Source organism: Wasmannia auropunctata, unplaced genomic scaffold, assembly GCF_000956235.1.
Source record: "Wasmannia auropunctata unplaced genomic scaffold, wasmannia.A_1.0 LD334253.1, whole genome shotgun sequence".
NCBI lineage: Eukaryota > Metazoa > Arthropoda > Insecta > Hymenoptera > Formicidae > Wasmannia > Wasmannia auropunctata.
In genome coordinates this window covers 35,263-59,945 of record NW_012028637.1, presented here as the reverse complement: position 1 = coordinate 59,945, position 24,683 = coordinate 35,263, and the positions used below count along the sequence as shown (strand labels likewise).

Genomic DNA, 24,683 nt, shown 5'->3' with positions numbered 1-24,683 from the left:
TAAAAACATTTTATTGCTATAGGTATTGCACATACAGTCTTGTGTAAATTAATATGAATATAAGGTAATTTTTAGATTTATACACATTGATATATGTATATATTAAAGAATTTACAGTATTTCTTGCAATATTTTTGGAGGACATATTAAGCATTAAAAAAATATTGTAGTAAACACTGTAAATTCTTTTTATGTAGTAAATGTATATAAATCTAAAAAATTACTTTTTATTCACATTAATTAATTTGCGCAAGATTATACATTTGCGTTTTCTCCTATTGATTTTTAGCTTAAATTATAAAAATTGTTTATTTTTTATTCAATAGTAATCTTTGCAAGTTATTATATCTTGTATTTCAGACAAATGAATATTTATTATGTTGTAAAAATTCTGTAAATGTGATTTTCCAACTCTTTACAGTACAAAGCATAGTGTACAATGGAACTTGATAAGAGATTACGAATCAGAATTTTATTATAGTTTATTACCACGTACTGCTCGTGATTATTGTACAGTGTATGGAAATAACTTTTTTAATTTATTCCTCAATATTTACAATGCCGAAAATGTTCGTCTAAACTCTACATTCATTCTATATAAAAGTACAATACAATATTAATGTTAAACGAGTTGTCAATCGCGTCATTAAACAAGTACTTATTTAATAATAACAGTAGTCGAGTCTACATCGTAATTTATTACGTCGGTGTGGTATGTGTATATTTATAGATGCAGACAGGAAGTAGAAAATTCTCTTCGTCGCGACGGACAATATCACTGTGGCATCGACAAGGTTTTAGTGCCAGTGCGTCTGTCTCGCCCTTATACAGGATGTCCCAAAATTGACGGAAAGAGTACCGTTATTTCTAAGAATTTGAAAATGAGCGAAAGTATCGAAGCACCAATCGTTTTCTACTACCATAAATCAAAACTGTTTAACTATATAGACTTACTAGACGCTTAAATTTCTCTTTTCGATCTTCTACTCATTCGCTCGCGTGGCTCGAGTAACATCACATATTAGTCACAGTTTTGCGATAAATCATCGAAAATGAGGAGATTTCGTGAGTTGGGTATCAGAAGCACAGATGGTAGGTACCGTAACGTTATTCGCCGTCCAATTTGAAAATGGACTGCACTTTGGCGAAATTTCTTTGAGATAATTGTAGGACAGGGGGAATGTAAGAGATTATGAGAGATTAAGAGATAGGCTAACGATGTTTTATATTTTGAAAGTTACGAATGGAGATGTGAAAGTCACGATAAAGTCTCTCACGGTAGCTTTGATGAGATAAAACGTGAAATCTTGCAACAAATGTAATTTTGTGTGTCGTTCCATTATAATTCGAGAACACCCGATGTATTCTCCGTGTGTAAGCAGCATGGCGGTAGTATTGATCTAGCTAGCATTTCGTCCGGCGTGGCTTCGGCCGCCTCCAACAGCTGTTTTATAAAGCGTTGCCGCCGCCGCCACCGCCGCCGCCACCGCCGTGGCCGTCTCGTGACGACTCGACCATTTAAAAACACGCGTGCAACGAGCACGCACGCACGCACGCATGTATACACGCACACGCGTTTGGCGCGCGCGACACGAATTACATTCTACTGCTGCGCAGTAACGTTTATGCTGCCAGATAGGAACTCCCGAGCCAGCTGTTGTCACCTAATTATCTTTCCCTCTAATAATGAAAGGGTTCGTACGGAGAAACCGACCGATAAAATGCAAATATTATAACGATCAGGAGCGAAAGGCACATCTGGCTGCTAGACCCATTAAATTTCTCTCTTTAACTCTCGCGTTTACGTAATTATTTCATAAAATTACGGATTTCATCAAATCCGTATAAAAGACCTCGATTCTTCCTGACAATGAGAGAAATTATTAAAAAATTGATGAATCGAATGATAAACACGCACGGTCATAAAGTTCAGAGCCGTGTGTTTTTCTTCACGCGCGGGCTCTGAAAGTATATAAGCACGCACGTTGTACAAAGAAACTGGATGATTCACGGTCTTTTAATTTATTCTCCATTGTCCTCTCGGATATTGAAAAATGCCTACAGAACTTTCCCGGGTGACAGCCGATTAAAACTTCCGCTTTTTTCCTCTGTACGAAATTCGGCGTTTGTTATGCCGCGCACACAACGTCCTGCAGCGCGCATTACAGCTCGGCCGGATAAGCTGCAACCTCCCTCCTCATTAAAATATCTCTTTGTCGCACGAACAAAGCTGATCCTCTGGTGTCCGTTGATTCTCGTTACCCCGTTGTGCTCGTTAAGGCGCGTCCCTGCTTGTCGATCGCTTGAAAACAATAAACTTTTCGTTCCACAAAACGAATGAAAATTCGTGCTATGTATATTTTAATAATATATATGCAATAATTATATATATATATATATGTATACTATTGTATAATATAGTTATTTATATATTTGTAGAACTATTGTATATATAATACATAGACAAATTTTTTGTGTTTTGTGATTATGAGAATATGAAATTAATCTTAATGAGTTTCATGTTTACTTTTTTACTAAATTCTTTAACGTTCGAGTTAACGAACGAGTTATGTTCCTTATCGGAAGAAAATTCCGATATATTTCAGTTGATTATACGCTTAAATATAATAAAAATAAATAAACAAGACAAAGAATAACTAGTCAAATCTTATTGTGTACTTGAGACGTGACAGCGATTATAGAATGAAGAGTCAGCAAATTGCTCAAACATAAGGGGACTCTTTCAAAAGATAAATATTCTATCACATCTAAATCGATTTTATTACTTCAGATTAATTTCGCTAACACTTTCTTATTGATAAAATAGTTATTGCAAAAAATAAAATTAAAAGAATTATATAATCTATAATTCTAATAAAACTTTATTGTTTACTTTATGAGACTTATTTCAGAGAGACAAAAGAGGCACAATTTCTATTTGTTTTATTGAAAAGTTCAGTGTTTTCTATTTTTAAATTGTTATTTTAAGATAAAGATAGATTTAATTGTAAAGAATTTATATCTATTATTTTTGTTTTTAAACGTTTGGTTAACATATAACAATAATAGCAGGTTAGAATGAATTTTAGATTTCGCTCGGATTAGAAAATCATTAGGAGAAAATCAATTAAGACGCAGTCAGGACAAATAAATATTTTGTGTAATTAAAATAATAATTCGAAATCTTTCTTAAGAATCGGTATTGTTCATTAAAACAATTTATTAAATTGGTTATCACATTTTCAAATAAAAAACATAGATAATGTGTTCGATTTAAATAATTTTTCAAAAATTGTAATATTTTAATGTCTCAAAATATTAAAATGTTATATAATTTTTGAAATTAAATTTTCTAAAAACGATGTTAATTCCTTTTTTGTTTAGAAAACATAGTGTTCATCGGTAAATCTTTCAATCGATAGACACATCGCTTTCTAAATAAATTGATAGATTTTTGTCGAGCATCTTATCTAGAATCCATTTAAAGACATATAAAAGCATATAACAGAATTATTTTTCGTTTTTGTGATTAAATCGTTTAAAGTATTTTTTTATGAAGCTATTTTTAATTGTAAAACGAGAACTTATCTCGACTTGCACTTTCAATCTACAACAGTATAAGTAAACAAATTATATGAATATAACATTAAATACAATGTCTTATGACAGCAATTTTATATATAAGTAATTATTGTATAACGAGAATTTTATATAATTTATATTTTTGAAGTTATTATTAAATATTCAGACAAACAAGCTGAATAAAATGAGGAATGAATAGATTTTATATTTTTTAAAGAAAAGTTTTATGGCTTCACGTTTTAATTAAATATAATATTTGGCTATAGAAAAAATACAGCTCGGCGACATTTAATAATTAAATATTTTGTTATAGAAAAAAAATACAGCTCGGCGAGCGTTAATTGTTGTGACAATAGAGAGAAATTTACATACGTGTCGCGGATCGCAAAATATATATAGCATTTCGTACATGCGTAATTTTGTTATTCTATACGGTAATATCACATTTGTATAACTTATGTGTGCCAAGAGAATAATTAAATTAACAATTCGAAGAACACGTGGAAACGTTGTTTCCAATGCATCCCGTTGCGGCGCATACATTATACTGTTTCTCGCTTATGCTGAAGCGTGAGGATACTCGGTTGTGGTACAAACAGATCAGAATATTGCTGCGTATAAATAACTTTTTGATCCTGCCGTTTCCCCGCTGCCGCTTGTAATTTTAAGGACGGATGTGTATATAATTTGCTCGGCAAATATCTAGCGATCGCTGTATATAAATAGCTTGTAAATTAAATCGCATTTCATTTGCAGTCGCAATGAAAAATGCGCACCTTTTTGCGCGCTCACGAAAGTTCGTTGCACGCGGAAAGTATTATATGTATGCAATCGTGAAACGCGCGGTAACAAAGAAAGAGAGAAAAAGAGGAACCATGTACGTAGCGAGTCCGTCATTGTTGAAAACAGTTTCTGCGATGCAACGTATTCGCACGTCTATTTTAAAAAAATTGCAATCAGCATCAATAGTGAGTCACGGCTACTCGTGTAACGTTATTTCGTGTGACGTTGGTAGTCTATATTATCACGCACGTTTGCCGCACGCTTGCGAGGATAACACACTCGAATAACTAACAAAGTTTCCGACGGAGAAAAGAAATTGGATTTCAACGTACGTAGGAACAGAGAAATTTTGAAACTCCATCAGTTCTAATTTTTTTTTTAAGCTTGATTTTCTTCCCTCTCACCCGTCATCGAGAGATCTTAAATTTTCCGTCTCCCTCGAGCATCGATTCAACCAATCTCGCTGACTTGAGCGCACATCCTGAATGTGTCGCGGATCGCAATTTGCACGCTTCCGGCATGCTGACTAAAAATCCCCCTTGGATCGCCCCATGGATCCTCCTAGTCGGGCGGATCGATTTATCGGATTATGCAAGTTAGCGGCGGAATGATCCGCGCTACCTGGAAAAGGGGATCTGGTTCTCCGTGCGTTCCCCAATTCCGTGAAGTCTCGTCGTCGAAACGAGCAAAACGACGCGCGCGGGGCTGCGGACCACGTCGATTGGCCGTACGCTATCGCGCGAATCAGCGATCAAGATGGCGATGACGTCACGAGGAGCGCGCCCATATGCGAATTGGTGGGGGCAGCGGCGACGGCGGCGACGGTCTGCTGGCTTTCTATATAGTTACTCGGTCACGTTGGCGGGCACTCAGTCGCCAGATGCACGTAGGCACGTGTGGTACAGAGTGAGTGATAAGAAGCGCGTCGATATACCGATACATACTCTTTTGTGACAGTGTTGAACTATCATCGCGCGAACATCGTTTTTTTTTCCTCTCGCGGCTAGACAGTCTTGCTTCACGAGTGACGGTTCTTTTTTCTTGGCCACACACATTTGAATATTCCAATCTTGAACTCAAAAGCGTCGAAGTGAAGTTAGCTGAAGCGCAAGATGACGCAACGAGTGCCCAGCACCTGCTATTACGACAATATCATTGAGGATCACAGCTACACTATGTTCTCCATGTATCCGCAGACCACGAACATCGGAGACTGGCAGCTCATGAAGGAGGAGAATGGCATGGTAAGGCAGTGCTATCGATTTCGGTAGAATATCGAATCTCAGGCAGGAAATTAGGAAATTAGGGAATTAGCTGACAGCTGACTCATGTCATTGTCTATCGAGATATCGATATCTTTTATCTTCCTCCGTAACAATCAGAATTTCTTTTAAGTAACAGCATACAGGACAAAGAATTTCATCTCGATATATTATTCCGGTACCTATACATTTTTATGCGAAAATAAATATATTTTCCAAAATAAAATATTTATATGTTAAAATGTATTATAAATTTTACATAGAATGCTTTAACATTCTATAACTATGATTATTTTGATTTCATACGTATTTGTGAAAATATGTTACATATTTTACAAAAAAATTTTTAAATGTCTAATTTATGATAGATCTATGATTGTGTGTGACATGAAATTTCGCATGAAAATAGCTACTTGCAACGAACCGTAAAATTAATATATCGGCACGTGCACGCGAGACGCAAACGGAAGACACGATCGACTTTTAACGCACACAAATCGTCGATTACGCGTTCTTCGTGCAGGTGTCACGGTTCAAGGTTGGATCGATAATGCTGAGGCTATGGTTGTGCTCCTTTGATCGCTAAAAACTTTGATCGCTAAATAGTTTGCGGCATCGATCGAGACTTGCTCCATATTTTTTTTCATAAAAAGAAAAAGAAAATCCTAGAAATTTCAATGTAAACTGAGTTTGTTTTTTTAACTCCAAAGTTCTCGAATAGCTTTTAATTTCGAGATATTTGTCTCGGTTTATTTGCTTAGCACGGTAGACGAAGAAAGGTCGAACAAAAGACATCGTTCCCCCCTCCCCCCCAATATCGTCGTCCGAAATGTCCGTCTGGCGATAAGCGCGTTTGTCAAACCTTTTAAACTATTAACCTGCGCGATTTTCTTCCTGTAGATTTATTAGGCGTGACTACGAGGCAATCTACGGTGCTCGGCACCGACAAAAATAACGTACTGATTAGATAAATGTGCGGTGTATTGTTAGCGATGATACTGATGGATGGCCGTAAGTGAAAACGCTTGTCTACGTTGAGGATGTAGAAATCTATATACTTCGTAAATGTATTTTGTAATAGATAATAAACGCACAGAAGGAACCAGATCGTTTGAATAAAGATTAGGAGTAGAGATTACAGAATAATGAAGTGTTGTAAATGAAAAGAATAAATCTATTAGAATAAAGGAATTCTTAACATCGTATTTTTAAAAACTTATTTGTAAATTTAATCGGAATTGCCGGAAATACGTGAATTAAATATTTTATATGCAATATTTATATTTAATATTTTAAAAAGATTTGATCTTCGTACGTTGATCGAGAGTCGACTTTATTCTTTTGAGAACAGTTTTAAATAAGTTGTAAATCTTCATAAGAAAACCTACGTGGTGATATTCTACTTCGCGGGATTTAATTATTATATTATGTCTAAGATATTTTTTTTATCATAAACACAAATAATACATATATCATAGGTCTGACCAGTATAGCAGCTTATAATCAATCGCCGATGTTCTTTGAACTCTCGTTATCTAAATCTGCTTTTCTACGAATAATCTGCCGTTTAGCATGCACGAGTGAACAATGCATAATCACAAAAGAATCAGTTAATAATTACATGCGTTTCATGTCAGCGAGCGTGTCACAAAAATCAGAGAGAGAGAGAGAGAGAGGGAGTCTTATATAATGACGGTTCACAATTAAGTTAATAATCGAGGTCATGCTCGTGATGACGTGTTAGTTTCAAATTTTCCAAGAAGCGACTAAGTTATCGCGCTGGATGCTCGACGCGACGCGCACGGCTCGGCGGCTCTCACCTGCCGATCCCACCGATTTCGTTTGACTCCGATTTCTACGAATCTCGATTCGGCGTATACGCATCGTTTTATCGTTAAACGGTACTTTCTTACTCGGACAGGCTCGACAAATAAATATTACCTCGTGAACTTGTACACATTATGAAAGAAATTATATGATAGTGTGTGCATACGTATAGATTTTTAGAATATTTCACCTAATAACGAAAACGAAGTAAATTCTCAATGAAAAAGCATACAAGAGATGTAGAATACAGTTTTCCAGAATTTGGTATTATTAAATTATTAAACTTTGGAGTAGACTAACTTTAAAATGAATATATTTTATTAACATTATGTTTTAATAATGAGAAAAAAGCGTATTTCAGCGTTTTTCTCTCGTGAAATTTTGTATTTATATAACTACATCCATAATTGTTATGAAAAAAATTGTTAATATAGTAAGAACAGTAACATAAATAACAAAGATTATTAACACATAAAAATCCGGTTTTATTAAAATAAATTTGCAAGTTTCAAAAGTTACATTTTATTCTTTGAATTTTTCCATTTCATAATTTACTTATAATTGCTGCTTGCCGAAATAGTTTTTGTGTAATGCTGTCCAGACTTTCTAGATTATTTCTTATCGCTTAATGTGTTTTTATCGTACTAGTATTTTCCACGGCTGCGGAGAAATACGCGAAGGTCTTCCTCGAAACTGATATTTATCGAGGTCTATTATATAAGAAGTCTGCCGTACTTTCGAAAGTAATTTCCGCCTTTTGAAGAAAACACATTTCAGCCTTTAACCCTTGTGAACGCAAGAAAATACATCTTTTCTTATGAACAGCTTAAAAGAGGGATTATAGGATTGCATTTGAAGAATACAATAGAGAAAATACAAGAATATTATAGAGTATTTTTCGATTCGCTACGGTTCTGAAACCCTTTCAAATCAATTATTATCACTCGTAAACGTCAATTCGTTGACTTAAAATTTTCAAGAAGTAGTCTTATTGTTAGTATTTTTTTGTGTATTTATCATTGGATTTTTTGCCTTAAATAAGATTCGAAAATTATTTTATCTTTTGGATGAAACTAAATTTAGATATTAGAATTCTTGGATGTTAGATATTATTTAAAATTTAATATGTTATAAGATTTTTATTATACGGTGATCATAAAAATCGACGAAATTAATGATGATACTTTGATTGTATTTAATAAATCGTTTAGAAAGAGAATAAGGTATAAAGAGAATATGATTTTCTGAATGTGTTATCTACATGAAACCGAAGAAAAACAGTTAAATCTGACAGGAAGCGAGGAGTTAACGCTCGTTAACCCGCCAATTAGAAGGTTTAGTTGAAGGCAGGGTTAAGTTTAGCGAGAGCAATACGTACGGGTCATAAGGCAAGAGGTGTCATCCTGCTCCCGGCATTAATGAGGGAGGTACTTCTTGTTGTTTCCCTGTTTGCAGTTATTTATCTCTTCCGCAAGAAAGTTGTGCCAGCACAATTCTCAGCGACAACCTAACTCCAAGTGAATAAATTTATTGTTGCTTCCAAGCTCGTATTGTACATTTTTCATCGTAAATTTATTATGTCATTAGAATTTTCATTTTGGATAAATTATTTTGAACATAGATCATGAATTTATTGTATTCATCTTGATAAGTCACACCGTTTGAGAACTTTTGTTTAAAAAATTATAAGCACTTCTTGTCTGTAGAAAATTATTGTATATATTGAGAAATTAAAAATTTATTTATCTTTTTACTTCATCATTTATATATGAAATAGCATTTTTCTACTTTATAGTCTATTCCTAATAAATTTGTGAATATTTTTGTCTTTTAACATTTTATTTATTTACGAGTATCTATACGTACTATCGTCACGTCTATGATTTCTTTTGAACATGGATAATCATATACAGTTCGACAATATTCAGGCAATGAATACGGAAATTTCCGATGATCGCAATCGTTTTTCTTTATTTTTGTCGTGCTTATCTCACAGTTTCGCGTCTCGCGAAAGGCGGGGCGCGGGTGAGTCATCGCGCGTAGTTCGCCGGCGATTTATGAATGAAAATCCATGCACGTGTCGCGTGCACGTTGTCGTCTCGTAGTGACGCCCCGCTGACAATTATTCGCGATTGCTCATAAGCACATCGATTATGCCTTGTGCTCGCGCGAGATCGATACCAGGAAAAAGGAGTGCATCGCAGTGTTGTGCACTTGCAGCGAGTTGCGCCAAAGGTTCGCCTTCGCATTCCGGGAAGTCGATCGCTTCGCCGCGCAGCCAAGGAGGAAAACTTGTTCAAGGTTTAAAATAGTTTCGTTTTTTTTCAACTACTGAAAGTTATCTCAATTAAATATAAACGCTACTTTGGCATCAAATTTCAAAACTAATTACATTACAGAATTAGAAATTCTTTAATTACAATTTTAATTTCTTTTCTTTTTTTTTTAAACATTCGCGTGGAATTATAATACGTTCAGAGATTTATTCTAAATACAGAGAGTATATATTAAAAAGATACGAACTTTTATATCCGCAGGGAAAATTTTTCTAATGTTTTATATCGATTCATCGAAATCCTCGTTGCTTTCTTCGTTGCAACACTTCGCGCGCTCGATTTGTTTTATGGCGCCGATTACGAAAGAGGAAACGGCGCGTGTGTTTGTGGCCTCTTCTAAGGCAAAGCTATAAGGACTTTTTGCGCGTAGCGCAACTGCGGCGATCCGGTGTAGTCGACCTCGAAAGGAGGTTGATTCCGCAGAAAGATATCTTGCGTATGAATGACGTCAATTGGCTTAACACTTTCCCCCTGAGAGAATGTTTCGAGTGAGCTGGACCTCTTCGCGTAATCTGGCGAACTTACATTCTCGAAGAAGTGCCTGAAGATTTTCTTACCTTGCAAACTATCGTTCGGATACTGAAGCAGTCTCTTGTGTGCTTCATTTTTCAACGTGTTCAATTGATATTTTTGCATAATAAGATCCATAAGTAATACTTTACATCTTAGACGAATTATCGTTTAAACATATTATTAAGAAAACATGTAACAAAACAATTTTTTTCTTCGAATGTACTATGCACGTATATTATTTGCAGGAAGTCCCGATTTTTAGTTCCCGATGTTATCTTCCCAGGACTTAAGAAGTCTAAAAGACATATTTGCGAGAAACATCTGAAAGGCATCTGTAAAGACGTCTCAGAGATATCTTATCTTCCCGATTTTGAACTTTATGTTGTCTGTGTGGGTTCATACTTCACAACATTTAACAATAAGATCATCATGTCTCGAATTTAGGTATTGAATCCACTGAATCTTACTAGTCGTTGCATAGAGAGATTCTATCAAGTTGCATTCATATTATATCAAAATCTCTTAATTCTTTCTCTATCGGACAGTAAGTATTGGTCGCACGAGTAGGATTCGAGGAGACAAAAGCCCCGGCGTGTTTCATATACGCCAACCGAGTTTTATCGCTCACAGTCTTGCTCGGCGAGGCAATTTCTGCGACGCAAGGTCATAATGTCGATAATACGTCGTCTATGTTAAGCGCGTCGCGATAATAACGCCTGTTAACTGCGCCTTGGTTTACCTGCATGGGCCGCCGACGACGAAGACGGCGGCGCGGCCGATTAACGTAATAATATTATTACCGTGCGGTGCGCATACATACACACGCCGGATTATAGTAAGTCGTGCTCATGCGTCATACGCTCGGGATTATATCTGCTTATAATAACGTCGACCGAAAGAGTTCGCCATCTCTCTCTCTCTCCTCTCTCTCGTCGTTCCTAGTACGAGCGAGTACCGCTTTAATACCGCGAGACCACGCGATACTAGCGAGATATTAGGATTATAAGATAGAAATAAAACTCACGGGCCATTAAGATATGTGATTTCAAATATTATACTTTTAAGAAACCATTAAGGGGGGGTATGCGTGGCTCTATAATATGTGTATAATTTATATTCATTCACTGAAACGCTTAGGAAACGCTCAGGAAGCTTAGAATGTAAATGTCGCAGGTCGCGAAATTAAATGTAATTTTGTTTAATCTTAAATTGTTTAAATAGTTTGAAATGTCAAGGAATATAGTGAAATTACTTTACTAATGTTAGTTATTTAAATGAATTGACTTTTTTTATTTAAAATAAACGTCAATTAAAATTAATTTACATATAACTGACATCTACGTCTGATTGGTATCTTACGTATTCCTACATTATCATTCATATTGTAGCGTTCTAAATTTTCCAACGTCACGTTTCCTGCTCGGGCGGCGATTTACTAATGAATATCTAATGCGGTCGTTTCCACATAATAATCCGTCGTGTTGGAATGACCGGCCATTATTTGCTCTCTATAATGGATTTCCCTTTGTACGTCACGAGAAACGCGACATAGAAGGAGATAAGATCTGGATCCTTTGAGAGAACTTGAACGTTGCCGGATCGGGAGAGTAACACTTGCGGGGAAGAGAAATAGGTGAATCGAGGAGCCGGGGGACCGCGGCGCGGCCCCCGCGGGCCCATAATTCAAAGCGGGCTCTCTCGGGCATGATGGCATGATAAACTGGCCCGGCTATTCGGGGCGATGCGCTCGCGAGTTCGAGAGGTCGTAGAACCCTGCGGGCTCCTTTTTAAAGAGTGCGTTATGACGCGTGGGATAAACGTATCCAATTTCGTGGAACTATTGTCCGCGCTCGCGACGAACACGAAGGCCACAAAAATGAAGGCGACACAAAGGGCCGACCTGTCCGGATATCGTTAAATGGATTAGTGTTAAAAGCCGAATCGCACGCGCAATGTGAGAGGAAAATTAAAATACGGTGGGAATTTGATTGTTTTATTGTGTCGCGCATACGTCTAGAAGTTATTTTAGCCTAGATCATTATAATATTAGGATAGCGACCAAGTAAACTTCAAAGCTTCGTAACATCAAAAGAAGGCTCTTTCAACTTTCAAGTTCTTTGTAATATTAGATCTATAAGAATCTATCTATATCATTAATTCTTTCATTACAAAGAAAATGAATAGAATATTTGCGTTCTTTTAAATTATAAATTGAAATTATATTTATTAAACATAATAAATTTTTTAGAATTGGAAGTTTTATAACAGGATGATAAAATATATAGATAAAGAATATGAATTTTGATTATTATAGATTATAGTATTGTATATTAAAACGTAAAATGTTACAATAAATGCAGTTAAAGTTAAAGCCGCATTTTCCAAGAATCAGCGCATAAAGTCGAGCAGCCGTTTCTAAGAGACAAAGGAGATAAAGCTGACGTATGACTGGAAGTATAAGAGCAAAGTAGATTCCTAAGAAATCCGAGGTAGAGAGGGGTTCGATAAGAGGAAATAATTTAGTAGTCTACATTGTCATGGTTCAAAATTGGGAAGATTAATGTTACAGAATTTTGAGAATGAATGCATTTTCTTTATACACGGAGAGAATTTTTGTTAAATTTAACCTGCAAATCATGTTAATTGTGGGACAGTATAGTATTTAGGCAAATTTTACTGTGCACTACAATAAATTTTACTGTAAAATCTTATTGTAGTGCAAAGTAAAATTTGCCTAAATACTATATCGTCCCACAATTAACATGATTTGAAGGGTAAATTAAAAAAAAATTCTCTCCGTGTACAAGTCGACACAAACGTTCTATCTTTCTTGGTCTTTATGAGTAACAAAGGCAAAACGACATTATGTCAATTTGACACTAACAATGAATGGAAAGCAGCCGTTGAAAATAAAGAAACATAAAATTGCGTATTTTATGACCACATTTAGCGTTAAATGCGACCGATTTTCAAGTCGTGTGGTTCTTCGAGATAACATATGCGAATTTTATACTTAATTAAAAACATTCTTTTACATCATTGTACAGAAGACAAGGGATGGCTATGTCGCGTCTCGAGGTCCAGCTCGCATTATGTACGCGATTATGTAGGTATTCCTCTCCGAAGAGAGGCTGTCGAAGAGTGCAACCAGTCGGAAATGCCTTCGTGCTTGCGTCATTGGTCAGGAATTCATGGACCGTTGTGCCCTCAAAGTGTTTTTTCCTTCTACGTTGGAGGTCCTTTTTTTTCATTCCACCTCCTTCGTCCTTAGGATATTTCTAAGAGTCTTTCATAGCGCGAAAGATTAATAGGATTTCTGCGAAATAATAACACATAATTGTATGAATAATCGCCGCGATAATTACTCTGTTTTTCAAATTTGACTAAATGATATTTTCTACAGATGTCTCATAGGAATTAAAATCGATGTGATTTTGGTAAACGCAATTTTTGATGTTACAGACATCCAAAAGTGAATTCCCTATATTCTTACTGTTGTAAAAGTGTAATATTTAGCCATCTATATAATTTAAAATTGATTTTCCTTAAAATTATACTGGTCTCAATCGTTCATTTTATTTACTATTGCGACACCGGTAGTATCGTCAATAGCTTTTAATCTTGGCATTATGATCTGATATACAGCGCGGAAAACGAGATCGCAGCAATTAAGAATATTGCAGAAAATGATAGACTCGCTGTAAAGTAATCTTGACAGATATTACGATAATTATAGTGTGATTTGACTAACCGGCCAATTACTCTACATTCGCGCCGTTGGCGTCAGCGAATCCAATCGATCATCCTTGGTGAAAAGTGAGTGATCACGTAGCCTTGAACCAAAACGATTGGTTTCAATAGACTTTTGTATTTATATTGTGAAGGATCGATTACACGCATATTTATTATTCGCAATAATAGAACGAGATGCTTGTCAGAAGACTAGTATATGTGCTAGATTTATTATCCTAGATTTTTTTAAATTTCAAGAATCATTCTGCACTGTGGAAATATCTTATTCATATGCTGACATATAGGTGTAGCCAGTTAGCACTCCAATAGATGCATCGTTCCCAGAAGCCTGGCGATCAAGTTTGATTGTTACATGTGGGAGGCGATTATATCCTTTGATGTATACATATGTAGACCACTAACCGACTAGTAAAAAAAAAAAGCTAAATATTAGCTTTTAACGAGAATTAAAATTAGTTGATATAAGTAATTAAACGTTAATTTAACTTGACAACACTTGATTATTTTGATAATGAATTAAATAAGAGATATAAATAAATATAGAGATGAAAAGATATAGAGATATGAGATATAGAGATAGATATATAGAGATGAAAATAAAAAAAATACGCCTGTAGATTTCTCAATCGTAAATTACAAAAACGCAAAATATTAGGAAATATTTTCTAGCATGACATCAACTGCAATTCAACAAAATTTTTCGACGGGTGCCCGTTTAGCGGATTTGCGGCAGCTTAGGCGACATGACGAAACCTTGGCACGAGGTTTCGCCGGGATACAGACAAGGCCGTGGCACGCCACGCGGAATTTCCAAAATTACGCCGAACATGCGACTCATTCTATACAGTGTCGTTCACCTCCGATCGTGACTCCGCAGCATCGCGCACTCGGCCTTTGTTCTCGAGCTTTAGTGCTAAAAACAGTTGGGCTGAACCACTCCGGTCTTATCTCGATGTTTATTGAGTACCCGCGGGCCAGTTCGAAGCACTTTGTTCAGCGTTACATGATTACTGCGTAGAACCGGCTCTGACAGTTAATCGAAGGGAAATATTTGAGCTGTTCCAGTTTGAGATTTTTATGTATAATTTGCATATTATAAATTTTATAGCAAGGACGATCATCTATTTTTGTACAATTTTTTTTCTATTTTTAATAATTTTGCTAAAAATAATTTAATTTACACTCACATTTTTTGAACGATCGTAAAATATGTCTAAAGAAGCTTTCGAGTCGCGTCGCGACGACGGAAGGGCGGCGTGTGACCGACAACGAGTTACTGTTCTCAATGATAATCGTTAATCGAGGCTCAGGAAAGGCCAGACTTCAATTAAGCACCCTAGACACGGTCTCAAGAACTCGTTGCATTGAGATGATTTAAATGGGATTTAGAAAAGGGCAAGATGGAGTTTTAATATTCATTCATTCTAATATATTATACGAGTTTTTTAATTTATAGATTTTCATTATAGTTTTTATCATAAGTTATATATATTAATTAATTTTTCTGCGTGCTCGAATTTATTTCTCAATGTATTTTTTTGGCAAAAAACAAGCCAAACTCTTATTACAATCGTGTTAATATAGCTGTTCGATCCTGAGTATAGTTTTCGAAATTTAAACACGACAGTACATAGAAGGCACATGAAAATTAATCGTATAATATACTATAAAATGTACGTTCGGTGACTATCTTTGAAATCATTCGCGGAATGTTAGCTCCGGTCGATACTACACAGGAAGTAGTCGGTGTATGTGACGCAATGCGTTCAATTTCGTATTTCTCGGTAAGATGATTCGTCGCGTCACGGCGAACTGTGAATCATATCGTGCCACTGGCGCCAATCAAATGCCGGATATAACCGGGGACCCGCGTAGTCCCGATTGCGGTGGCAAGCGCGTTTTTTTTCCACGCGTATATGCAAAGCGCGAGGATCGGCAAATAGCTGTTTCGCGTTTGGTAGCGGTTTGAGCGCGCGACACACAAGAAGAGAGAAGGTTCCCAATGAAGTCATCCCTCGCGGTATCCCCCTGTATTGAATATTGATGCCAGTTGACGGCGGCGGGCGGGAATCGCCCCCCCCTTCGTGCCCCCTCGCTCGCTACGCTCGAGGCACAGCCGAGCCGAGGACTCTCCGGTGGTCTGCTCCGGTGCGCGAAGTCCTCTCGAGAAAGAGCCGAACGTGGCCGAGAACGGCCGAAGCGGCGCGGCCGCGCGCGCGCGACCATGTGGCGACGGCGCGATGACAGAAGCGCTGTCAGTGTCACTGCGACTGTCGTCCGACGTGGTTGCGCGGCAGGATTTCTCGGCAGTTCGCCGCCGTTGGGAGATCTCTCTCGATCTCTCCTCTTTTTTTTTCCCTCCCTCTCTTTATCTCGTCTCACTCTACCGTGGCGACGAGTATCGAATTCACCGCAAGGTCGGCGCGACGGTGGCGACGTTTCCTCGCACACGCTCGCGCGTGACGTCAAGACGATTGTCAGAAACGCACGCGTACGAAACGTGCCGCGGCGTCGGTTTCTGTGAAAGGGAACGCGATCGCGGTTCAGGTTAGGCCGTTGGGACAGACCGCAGTTTCACGAACAGGCACGAGGTCGTCCGTCGAGCTCTCCGTTTCGAGGTGAGTCGAAAATCATTCCCATTTTAGGCTCTTGCGAAAAGATCAGCCAGCGGTGCCTCAACAACGCCGCCGCGTCCTTGCAATCCGCGCTGCTCCGTCGTTAGCTGCGCTCTTAGCAGCGCGCTGATAATGAATTTATTTGAAGTTCTCCACGCTGTGGTTTAACAACAACTGTGCTTTCGATTCGCGGGCGAGATTTAATTCGAGACCGCGTTTGTAATCTGGCTGCGATCGCGCGATATACCTATATCGCGCAGGTGGCCCGAGATTCCGTCTTTAATCGCCGCCATCATTTACGCTTCGACTGTAGAAAATTATTGCGGATGTTGTTCTTGTTGGGAAACCCCGAACACACCGCGCCGCCTGTCGATCCTCGGTCAGTGCGTCGGCGAAAAATATAATTATTGCGCGCTTATATGTATTATCGTCCCGCCGCGCCGTTTCTCGCGTTTGTTTTTCTCCGCCGTTTGCACTTTAGACCCGTACGATTCGATTTCGTGCACGTAACGTCGTGCTTTTTAGAGTAATTAAACAGCACGTATCTCTCTCTGCCTTGACCGTTCTTCACGCATAACTACCTCGTAAAGTCTTTGCGCTAATAGGTGAGTAACAGCAATGCCGCATTATAAAAAAAAAAAATAATAAAAAAACGAATAACTTATGCAATAAAATACATTCCGTTAATTAATGCCGAAGTACATTATATATACCAGTGGTAGACTTGTTATATATATCTATAAACGGTAACTATCTTGCACGTAAAATCAAGTTTTCAGCTGTTGCATTAGTTTTTCGAGATAAATTATATATTGAATGATCGCATGCTATTGCAATATTTGTGGAACGTGTGATTCTGCGATATCGTTTGCCGTCGATTTGAAAAAGAAAAAAATAACCGAGTGACGACATCGCCGCGCCGATTGACGTCACATCATGCTAGATAATCACAGCGCATAATGGCATATCTTACATGCATCTGCTCGACGGGAATCAGACGTTGCATTTTAGTAAGTGGTACGATGCGAAATCGTCGCAACGACTTAATTAACTTGAGAAAAAACTATCGCTGAGTGAATTTTCAGTCACTTTAAATCGTGACGCGATTATACGACGGGTAACTCGCGAGAATCGCGCGTACCGCGATCTGTAACCAGGAAGATCTTCCGGGAAATTCCAATCGCGCTGCACGTCTGTGTTTTTCCGAATATCCGTGCCAACGTAGCGCTCTCGTACAGCTCCGCACTGAAAACTGTCGATAAAACAACAAGAGTAAATAGATATCAGATTCATCGCGTAATTTACTTATATAAATACAATTATAGCGTCTCGCGTTTCTTCTCGTTTTAATATCGCTTTTTCCTTAATCTCTCGCTCGTTAAAACATATAGTGGTAGAGCTTGTGTCCTTGTTCCGTCTATATTTTCTATTGTATTTCGTTACAAACATGAAATCGTGGTGTATTTTCCTCTTAAGTGCAATATACTCCTTTATCTGCATACGCAGCATTTTACTTGTACACGCAACACGAACGGCCGCGTCGTTACGTTACATCCGAGACACACTACTCGCGCATACGCTCGTTATCATGTTTACATTCTTTGTTCTCAGTCTTACCACTCGCGGCATCGACACGTTCTCATCGTGGAAAGAAAACCGTCCTTTCAACTCGCGGAAACTCGCTGTATAAACTTTTGTAACATACGCGCGTGCACATTATACGATAGAAATGATTTATTCACATCGTTAACTTCAAAATTCTTCCATTGATCACTTCTATTGATCAGCGGAAAGTTTAATGAATTCACGGGGAAGAGTTGTGATATTCCAGCGCTAAGAATATATCCATACGTATGTTTAGGTGGAGCGAATTGAAAGTACGTACATAATAGAACGAGGTAAAATGGAAAATGACGTATTTATGCTCCATTTGTCGTTTGTCATTTCCATTGGGAGCTCGCGAGCGAGAGTTGCGAAATCATGGGTATTAAAAGAAGGCATCGGGTCTCGCGAACGGAAACGTTAAAAACAGCAAAAATGGAAGTAAAGATAGAGGTTCCTTTGTTATCCAAGGTTGCGCTCTTGCGGCCGCAGCGGTGGCGGCTTTCAACCGCGCTTTTTCCGGCGTTCGCATAGAACACGCTATTCTGACGTAGTTGCGTTATTATTTACCGCGTAATATCCATGGCATAATTAACCGCGTGTGCGAAGGGCAATAAAAAGAGAGAAAGAAAAAGAGCGAGAGGGAAAGTGAGAGAGACAGAATACGCTAGACGCACAAGTAAATAATACGCGGTGCTCGGTCGATGTCGATTTACTTGTTTACTGTTCGTTACGTAATCGCGCGTTGCATTACATAAAAATAAATGTAATCTTCGGCCACGAACGTGATCCGATAAAAAGAAGTGATCGAATGATGAAGACCGGTTTCCGCCTAGAATAATTTTAACCTTTGTTCGTTATTTATTTACTTGTTACTATTTTTTGTTTTTAAAGAACGCGGTATTTTATACATAGGAATTTTATGTACAGAAAAATAAGATAAAATGTTCGAAAATGAGAGTTAAGAATAGCGTAAAATTTTTAAAATATTAAAAGAATAAAAATTTTAATTTTATAAATGTTAAAAATGAAATGTAATAAATATATCGAATTATGAAGAATCGTAAAAAGCCGTTGAAAGCCGGCCATTTTTCTCGGCTGGAAAAATTATGAAAAAATAATATACCGTTGAAAATTTACACACTAAGTTAAATTTTTCTAGTAACGTCATGGGTATGGTAATCTTTTCACGCACAATGGTCGTCGCACACAAACAACGTGTGTTTAGTGTTGGCGAAACCTGTAACAGGCTCGGCTGGTCAAACACGCAGATTGTTTATCATAACCTGGTTGCCACGTGTTTTCATATCAAGGCAAGATAAGCCTGGTTTTGAATGTCCATACCGAGTTCATAGAGAGCCTCCCTTCTGAATGACACAAAAGCGAACAGGTTTTAATGACATATATTGGCTTCCTGATAAGAAGAATGCAAACCACGCATATAAAAAAAGATTCTCTATAATTGATTTGATCATTTCCATGTATTAACTTTTGTTCTGTATATTGTATAGTAATAAATTTTTAATATTTGTTTAATTTTTTTAATTTTATGTCAACAATATAGTTTAATTATTTAAGTTACATTTTTTTTTATTGGTTTCGAGCTGTTTTTTTTTGGCATTTATATTAAAGACCTTTGAGAAAACAATAGTTCGAAATATTTTTAAAATAAAACTCACTATCGTCGTGGCGCCATCAGCTTCTTAACGACGCGATACGAGGAAGCCGCATCCTGGAAATGTCCAGCGAGATAGACAAACAACTCCATCCAACATGACGCGACCGTTTTAAGCCTTCGCTTCTCTGCTTCTTCATATTAAAAACAACGCATAAATTACAATGAAAAAGAGCACGCAGAAAATAGATATTTTATATTTAAAAAGGTAAATCAATTTTTTACAGAGATAGTATATATTTCTATAGAACTTCATGATTTTCTAAAAATATTAAAAATGTTGGATTAAAAATATTGTTACAATTGTCCTATTTTTTAAAATTAATTTAATAATCATTTGAATGAGTTCGCCAATCTGATTTAGCAATTTTTTTGCTAACAAGCAATTTTTTTCTGTATATGCTGATTTTCTGTCGAGCAACTTTGTTCTGTATTTGCTGATGAGAAAATATGCGAATGATGCGCCGATCGTTAATTTACGCCTCTTTCTGATATCTCGAAATTGAAGCGTTAAGTACACGCTTGAGATCGTCGTCGGTGGCGGGAGCTCTTTTGGCTAAAGTCCAAGTCGACGAATCCGCGAGTACCGGCGTCGACGACAAACGATCCTACACACAGGTGTTAAACTTAGAACTCGAACTAATTAAGGCCCTCCAGACGGCGAGCGGCCGCGTAACAGGGAATTTCACGCGTACCGGGAAAACCACTGATCGGGATCAAAGTCATGACTCATTTTTTTTTTGAGAGAGAGATTTCCATAGCTCTAGATTACATAAATTATATTCGAAACTTCTATTTTTTATCTGTTGCGAATGTGTCAAATGACCAACAATGTATCACTATAAATGTATATTATTAGAATGCATCACAATTCTAAATATAAGTCATAAAAATCATATAAAATTAATTAATAATTAAATATACTTTATTTAACAATTCTTACGTTAATATCTTATTCTCTATTTGTAATTTAAATTACGATTGTTTCAAACACGAGTTCGTAAGCGCAAGGATTTTTTTTAGCGGTCAATGGTCCATGCACGTGAGACCAACGAAGCTGCAAAATGTTATTTTTCCCCCTCATTCGTGCTTCTCTCTCTCTCTCTCTCTCTCTCCCTCATCGCGTTCATCGCGAAGCGTACATACTCGAAATTCGAAGGTTATTTTTAGGATAGGTTTCGTCGTCGCGTAAGGCCACGACGAGCGACGTCGGCGTCGCTCGCTCAGTGTTAAAGAGGCGTCGGTGGTGGACGCAGTGGTGAACGTGCGAACTCTCTTCGACGAAGTGAGAAAGAAACGAGCGCACGAGGGTGGTGCGGTTCATAAAGGAGAGAGGGTGCGAAGCGAGATAGGAGGAACGAAGCGCACACCGACGCCCAAACGACGATCTTTTTACGAACGAACGATCGACTGAGATATATTCATTTATTCTTCATTACTTATTTCCGCTTTCTCAATCCCGCTATTTATCCCTTTCCCCGTTCCCTCCCTCGACCCCCCATACGCGCATTATCTCTCACTATCTCACCGTCACATTTTCGACGACGAACAAACGAACACTGAACGAATAATATAACCGATCCCTCGAGCTATGGCAGCCACCGCCATGGACCCAGTCGACATTGCGAATATACTCGCGCAGGAATTGCTCTATCAGCAGGTAACCATCTCTCGAGTACAAAGAGTTCCAGATATTTTCAGCAAGAGCATAGCATTATTGTAATTCGTGCCAGTATCCGAAAGATTATAGTGAAACACATTTTAGCACAGTATATATAGTTGTATTAGATAATCTCCGCTTGTTTACCATTAACACGTTGAATCCGTGAAATAAATAAAAGATATTTTTAATCAATTTTAAACAAGTACAAGATAAAATGACGCAATTTTTATCTATTTTGGGGCAAGTAGATAAATATTTATTTGAAATTAATAATTTCACTTTTATTTTTAAAAAATTTCCACTTATTTTCATATAACTATCAATATACCTTTCTTACTATCTGATATTCTCTAATTGACATATTGAAGGGGAGAGAGAGAGAGAGAGGGGGGGAGAGGAAGGAAGGGAGAGTTCGAAAAACATTTACCGCACACGTTGACGACGTCATGTAAACTCCAAGATGTATACATTTTGACAGGGACGATATTCGATCTCATTGTGATCGCGTGGCGCGAATAAAGTGCCTCCTTGTCGTCTCGGAAAGGGTCCCCCCCTCCCCCCGAAGAGGCGAGGAGGTTTCTCCGAGAGACGATCGTTTCTGATCTGAAAATAAACGCGGCGGCTGGCGCGCTTTCGAAGCGCGATGAGAGAGCACTTCATTCACGGCGCTCGGTTAATTGCGATCGCGGCGAATCGTCGATCGCACGGTAAAGCTTTCGCCGAAAGATCAGTCGACCCGTTGTCGTCATGGTTCGTTTGATCGTAAGTAAGCGGCGAGCTAATCGCGCAATTCCTGTGAACTTGAAGGAGAGAAAGCTCGCCTTGGAGCGAGCGAGCGAGCGAACGTTCGGCTTATGCGGGATGATGATTGCGATGCGAACGAGCGGGGAATTGTGCAACGTTGTGCAATATCGTTGGAAGTTCCACCCGCCACGGTGAAACTATCGCAAGTGTACCGAGAATCGTTTACGCCGACCATTTGATTAATACGCCTGGCAGGGATGATCATAAAACGCATGAATCGAATCCAATTTGTGGTTCATTGTTGGTCTTGAGTTGAGTTCGATTATTTCATACGTACGAACTTTACATTCAAAAACAATCCGATAATTTTAGCCATTTTATCTGGAAAAATAAAAATCTATTTTGCGCTATCAATCATCCTTCTATGATCTTTGAGAGAGGAGAGAAATTGTGGAATATTCGCTTATATCTTGGAATTAAAAATATCGTTACGTATACCTTAATGCTTAACTCGACTTGTCAACTTATTTAAATTGTAAGACATTTTAAATTTCTAAAGTGCGGTGATTTTCCCAAAATTATCTAGTTAAAGAAATAATATGCTATAGGACTCGACAAAATTGCAAAACGTTTCAATCATTATTAGATCTGCGCACGCGAAGGCCAATTAATCTGCACGTCGTGACATTTCCAACAAATATGATCGCCAATTAATCTGACGTTGGCTCGGTTTCAAATTATAGATAGTGATGGTTATTCTAAAATCTAACAGATCTGATTCTCATATTAAGAAAAAAACTATAACGTATATAATAGCAGTACGGTAGAGTAAGTCTTAACATACTGAAATTTTTAATACAATATACATACAATATACATTCACAACCGAAATGTGTCTTTTAGTAGGTAGGAGCAATTGTTAAGCCCTGTATATCTCGATTGATTTATATCTCGATCGCCGTATAAGCGCGCACGGTATCTCGGTCGCGATAGCGAGTGGTCACGAGCATGTTTTCTGGATTCGATCGTGCAATTAGTCTATCGTCCTCGCTCTGGAAGCGCGAGGTTCTAGACGAGGATCTATTTTCCGCGGTATAGAATTACACGGAGTGGCGATGCGATGCGATGTGGGCGCGCTCGCTAACTCGCTTTTGCGTGTTCCTTGTCGCATTTGGGAGTGAATCGACCGCAGCTGTTATCTGGATACGCGCATTTCGCAATAATTTTCTGGTGGCTGATATCGCCCTTTGTCCGTAGATTCCGCAACGCGCGCTCAGGGCAGATTAGAGAGAACAGAGAACGTATATTTATTTATAGAAACGCGGATCCCGCGCGCGCGCCGTACGTGTCCGACATACGTGCGCGTGCGTGCGTGCGTGCGTGCGTGCGTGCGTGCGTGCGTGCGTGCGTGCGTGCGTGCGTGCGTGCGTGCGTGCGTGCGTGCGTCGTCATGTCGTCGTTGTGTCGTCGTGTCGCACGTGTGCGCACATGTGTGGAGGAGAACGAGCGTGTGAGCGAGCGAGCAACCGCATCGCAAAACGGAAGACGCGCGTGTGCATGCCAACAGCCGTCGGCTTTGTGAAAAAAAGCGCGACGTTGCGCGCGCGCCCGTTCTTGCTCCATCTCGAAGGAGGAAATTCCGTTGAAATGCGGATAGATAGCGATTCGCGAAATCCTACGTAGTTCGCTGCGAATAAACGAGTTTTTCTTCGTCATGTTTATACCAGCGACCGTGACGAATATCAGCGTTATCGTACATCGATCTATATACTAGATGCCGTAAAAACGAATGCCCTCTCGCAATACTCCGCGAGCAATTTGGAGCAGGTTTCCTTGCAATTGGATTAGATGCAATTTTTTCTGTTAGATTTTAATAATATCGTATGTTTCGTTTGATGATTTTTGAATTAAAGTTCTATCAAATTATTATTCAGTGAAAGTTATTTATATACTTGGTTTGTAAAAAATTAATTTTTCACAAATTTAATCATTTTATAGTTAAGGTGGTTTTATCGCTCAACGCCAAATCGATAGTGTGACATAAACGTCACACAATCGCATATGTACAGTCTATGCGAAATGTTTTTATTGAATTATTAGTTATATAGAGGGACTAACTTTTAACTGGGACTTGCTTGATAAAACCACCTTAAATCATCTTTGCATCGTTGAACGCCGCCGTCTTTTAGATTTTGTACCTATTCAGATATTAGAAAAAAAGGCACGAACTTCTTTTTTTTCCTCTACTCGAATGTATACAGCATATTGTGCATATCGCGTGATGTGTACGGAGTATTGAAATACGCTCGAACAAAGCTGCCAAAGGGG

At 38.1% G+C, this 24,683-nt stretch overlaps 1 protein-coding gene across 3 annotated transcripts in view; it reads left to right on the top strand.

Moving 5' to 3' along the window:
• Positions 1-24,683, top strand: part of LOC105458890 (transcription factor kayak) — a 36,247-nt gene that overhangs the window by 3,505 nt on the left and 8,059 nt on the right. The window contains exon 1 of one of the 3 annotated variants that reach the window (XM_011704485.1): positions 5,219-5,609. The exons of 1 other annotated variant lie outside the window; for it this stretch is intronic. In XM_011704485.1, coding sequence (XP_011702787.1) covers positions 5,478-5,609 — 132 coding nt within the window. In that variant the 5' untranslated portion in view covers positions 5,219-5,477. Of the gene's footprint in view, positions 1-5,218; positions 5,610-21,155; positions 21,609-24,683 lie in introns of those variants that run through there. One more of the 3 variants, XM_011704487.1, reaches the window with a different exon arrangement.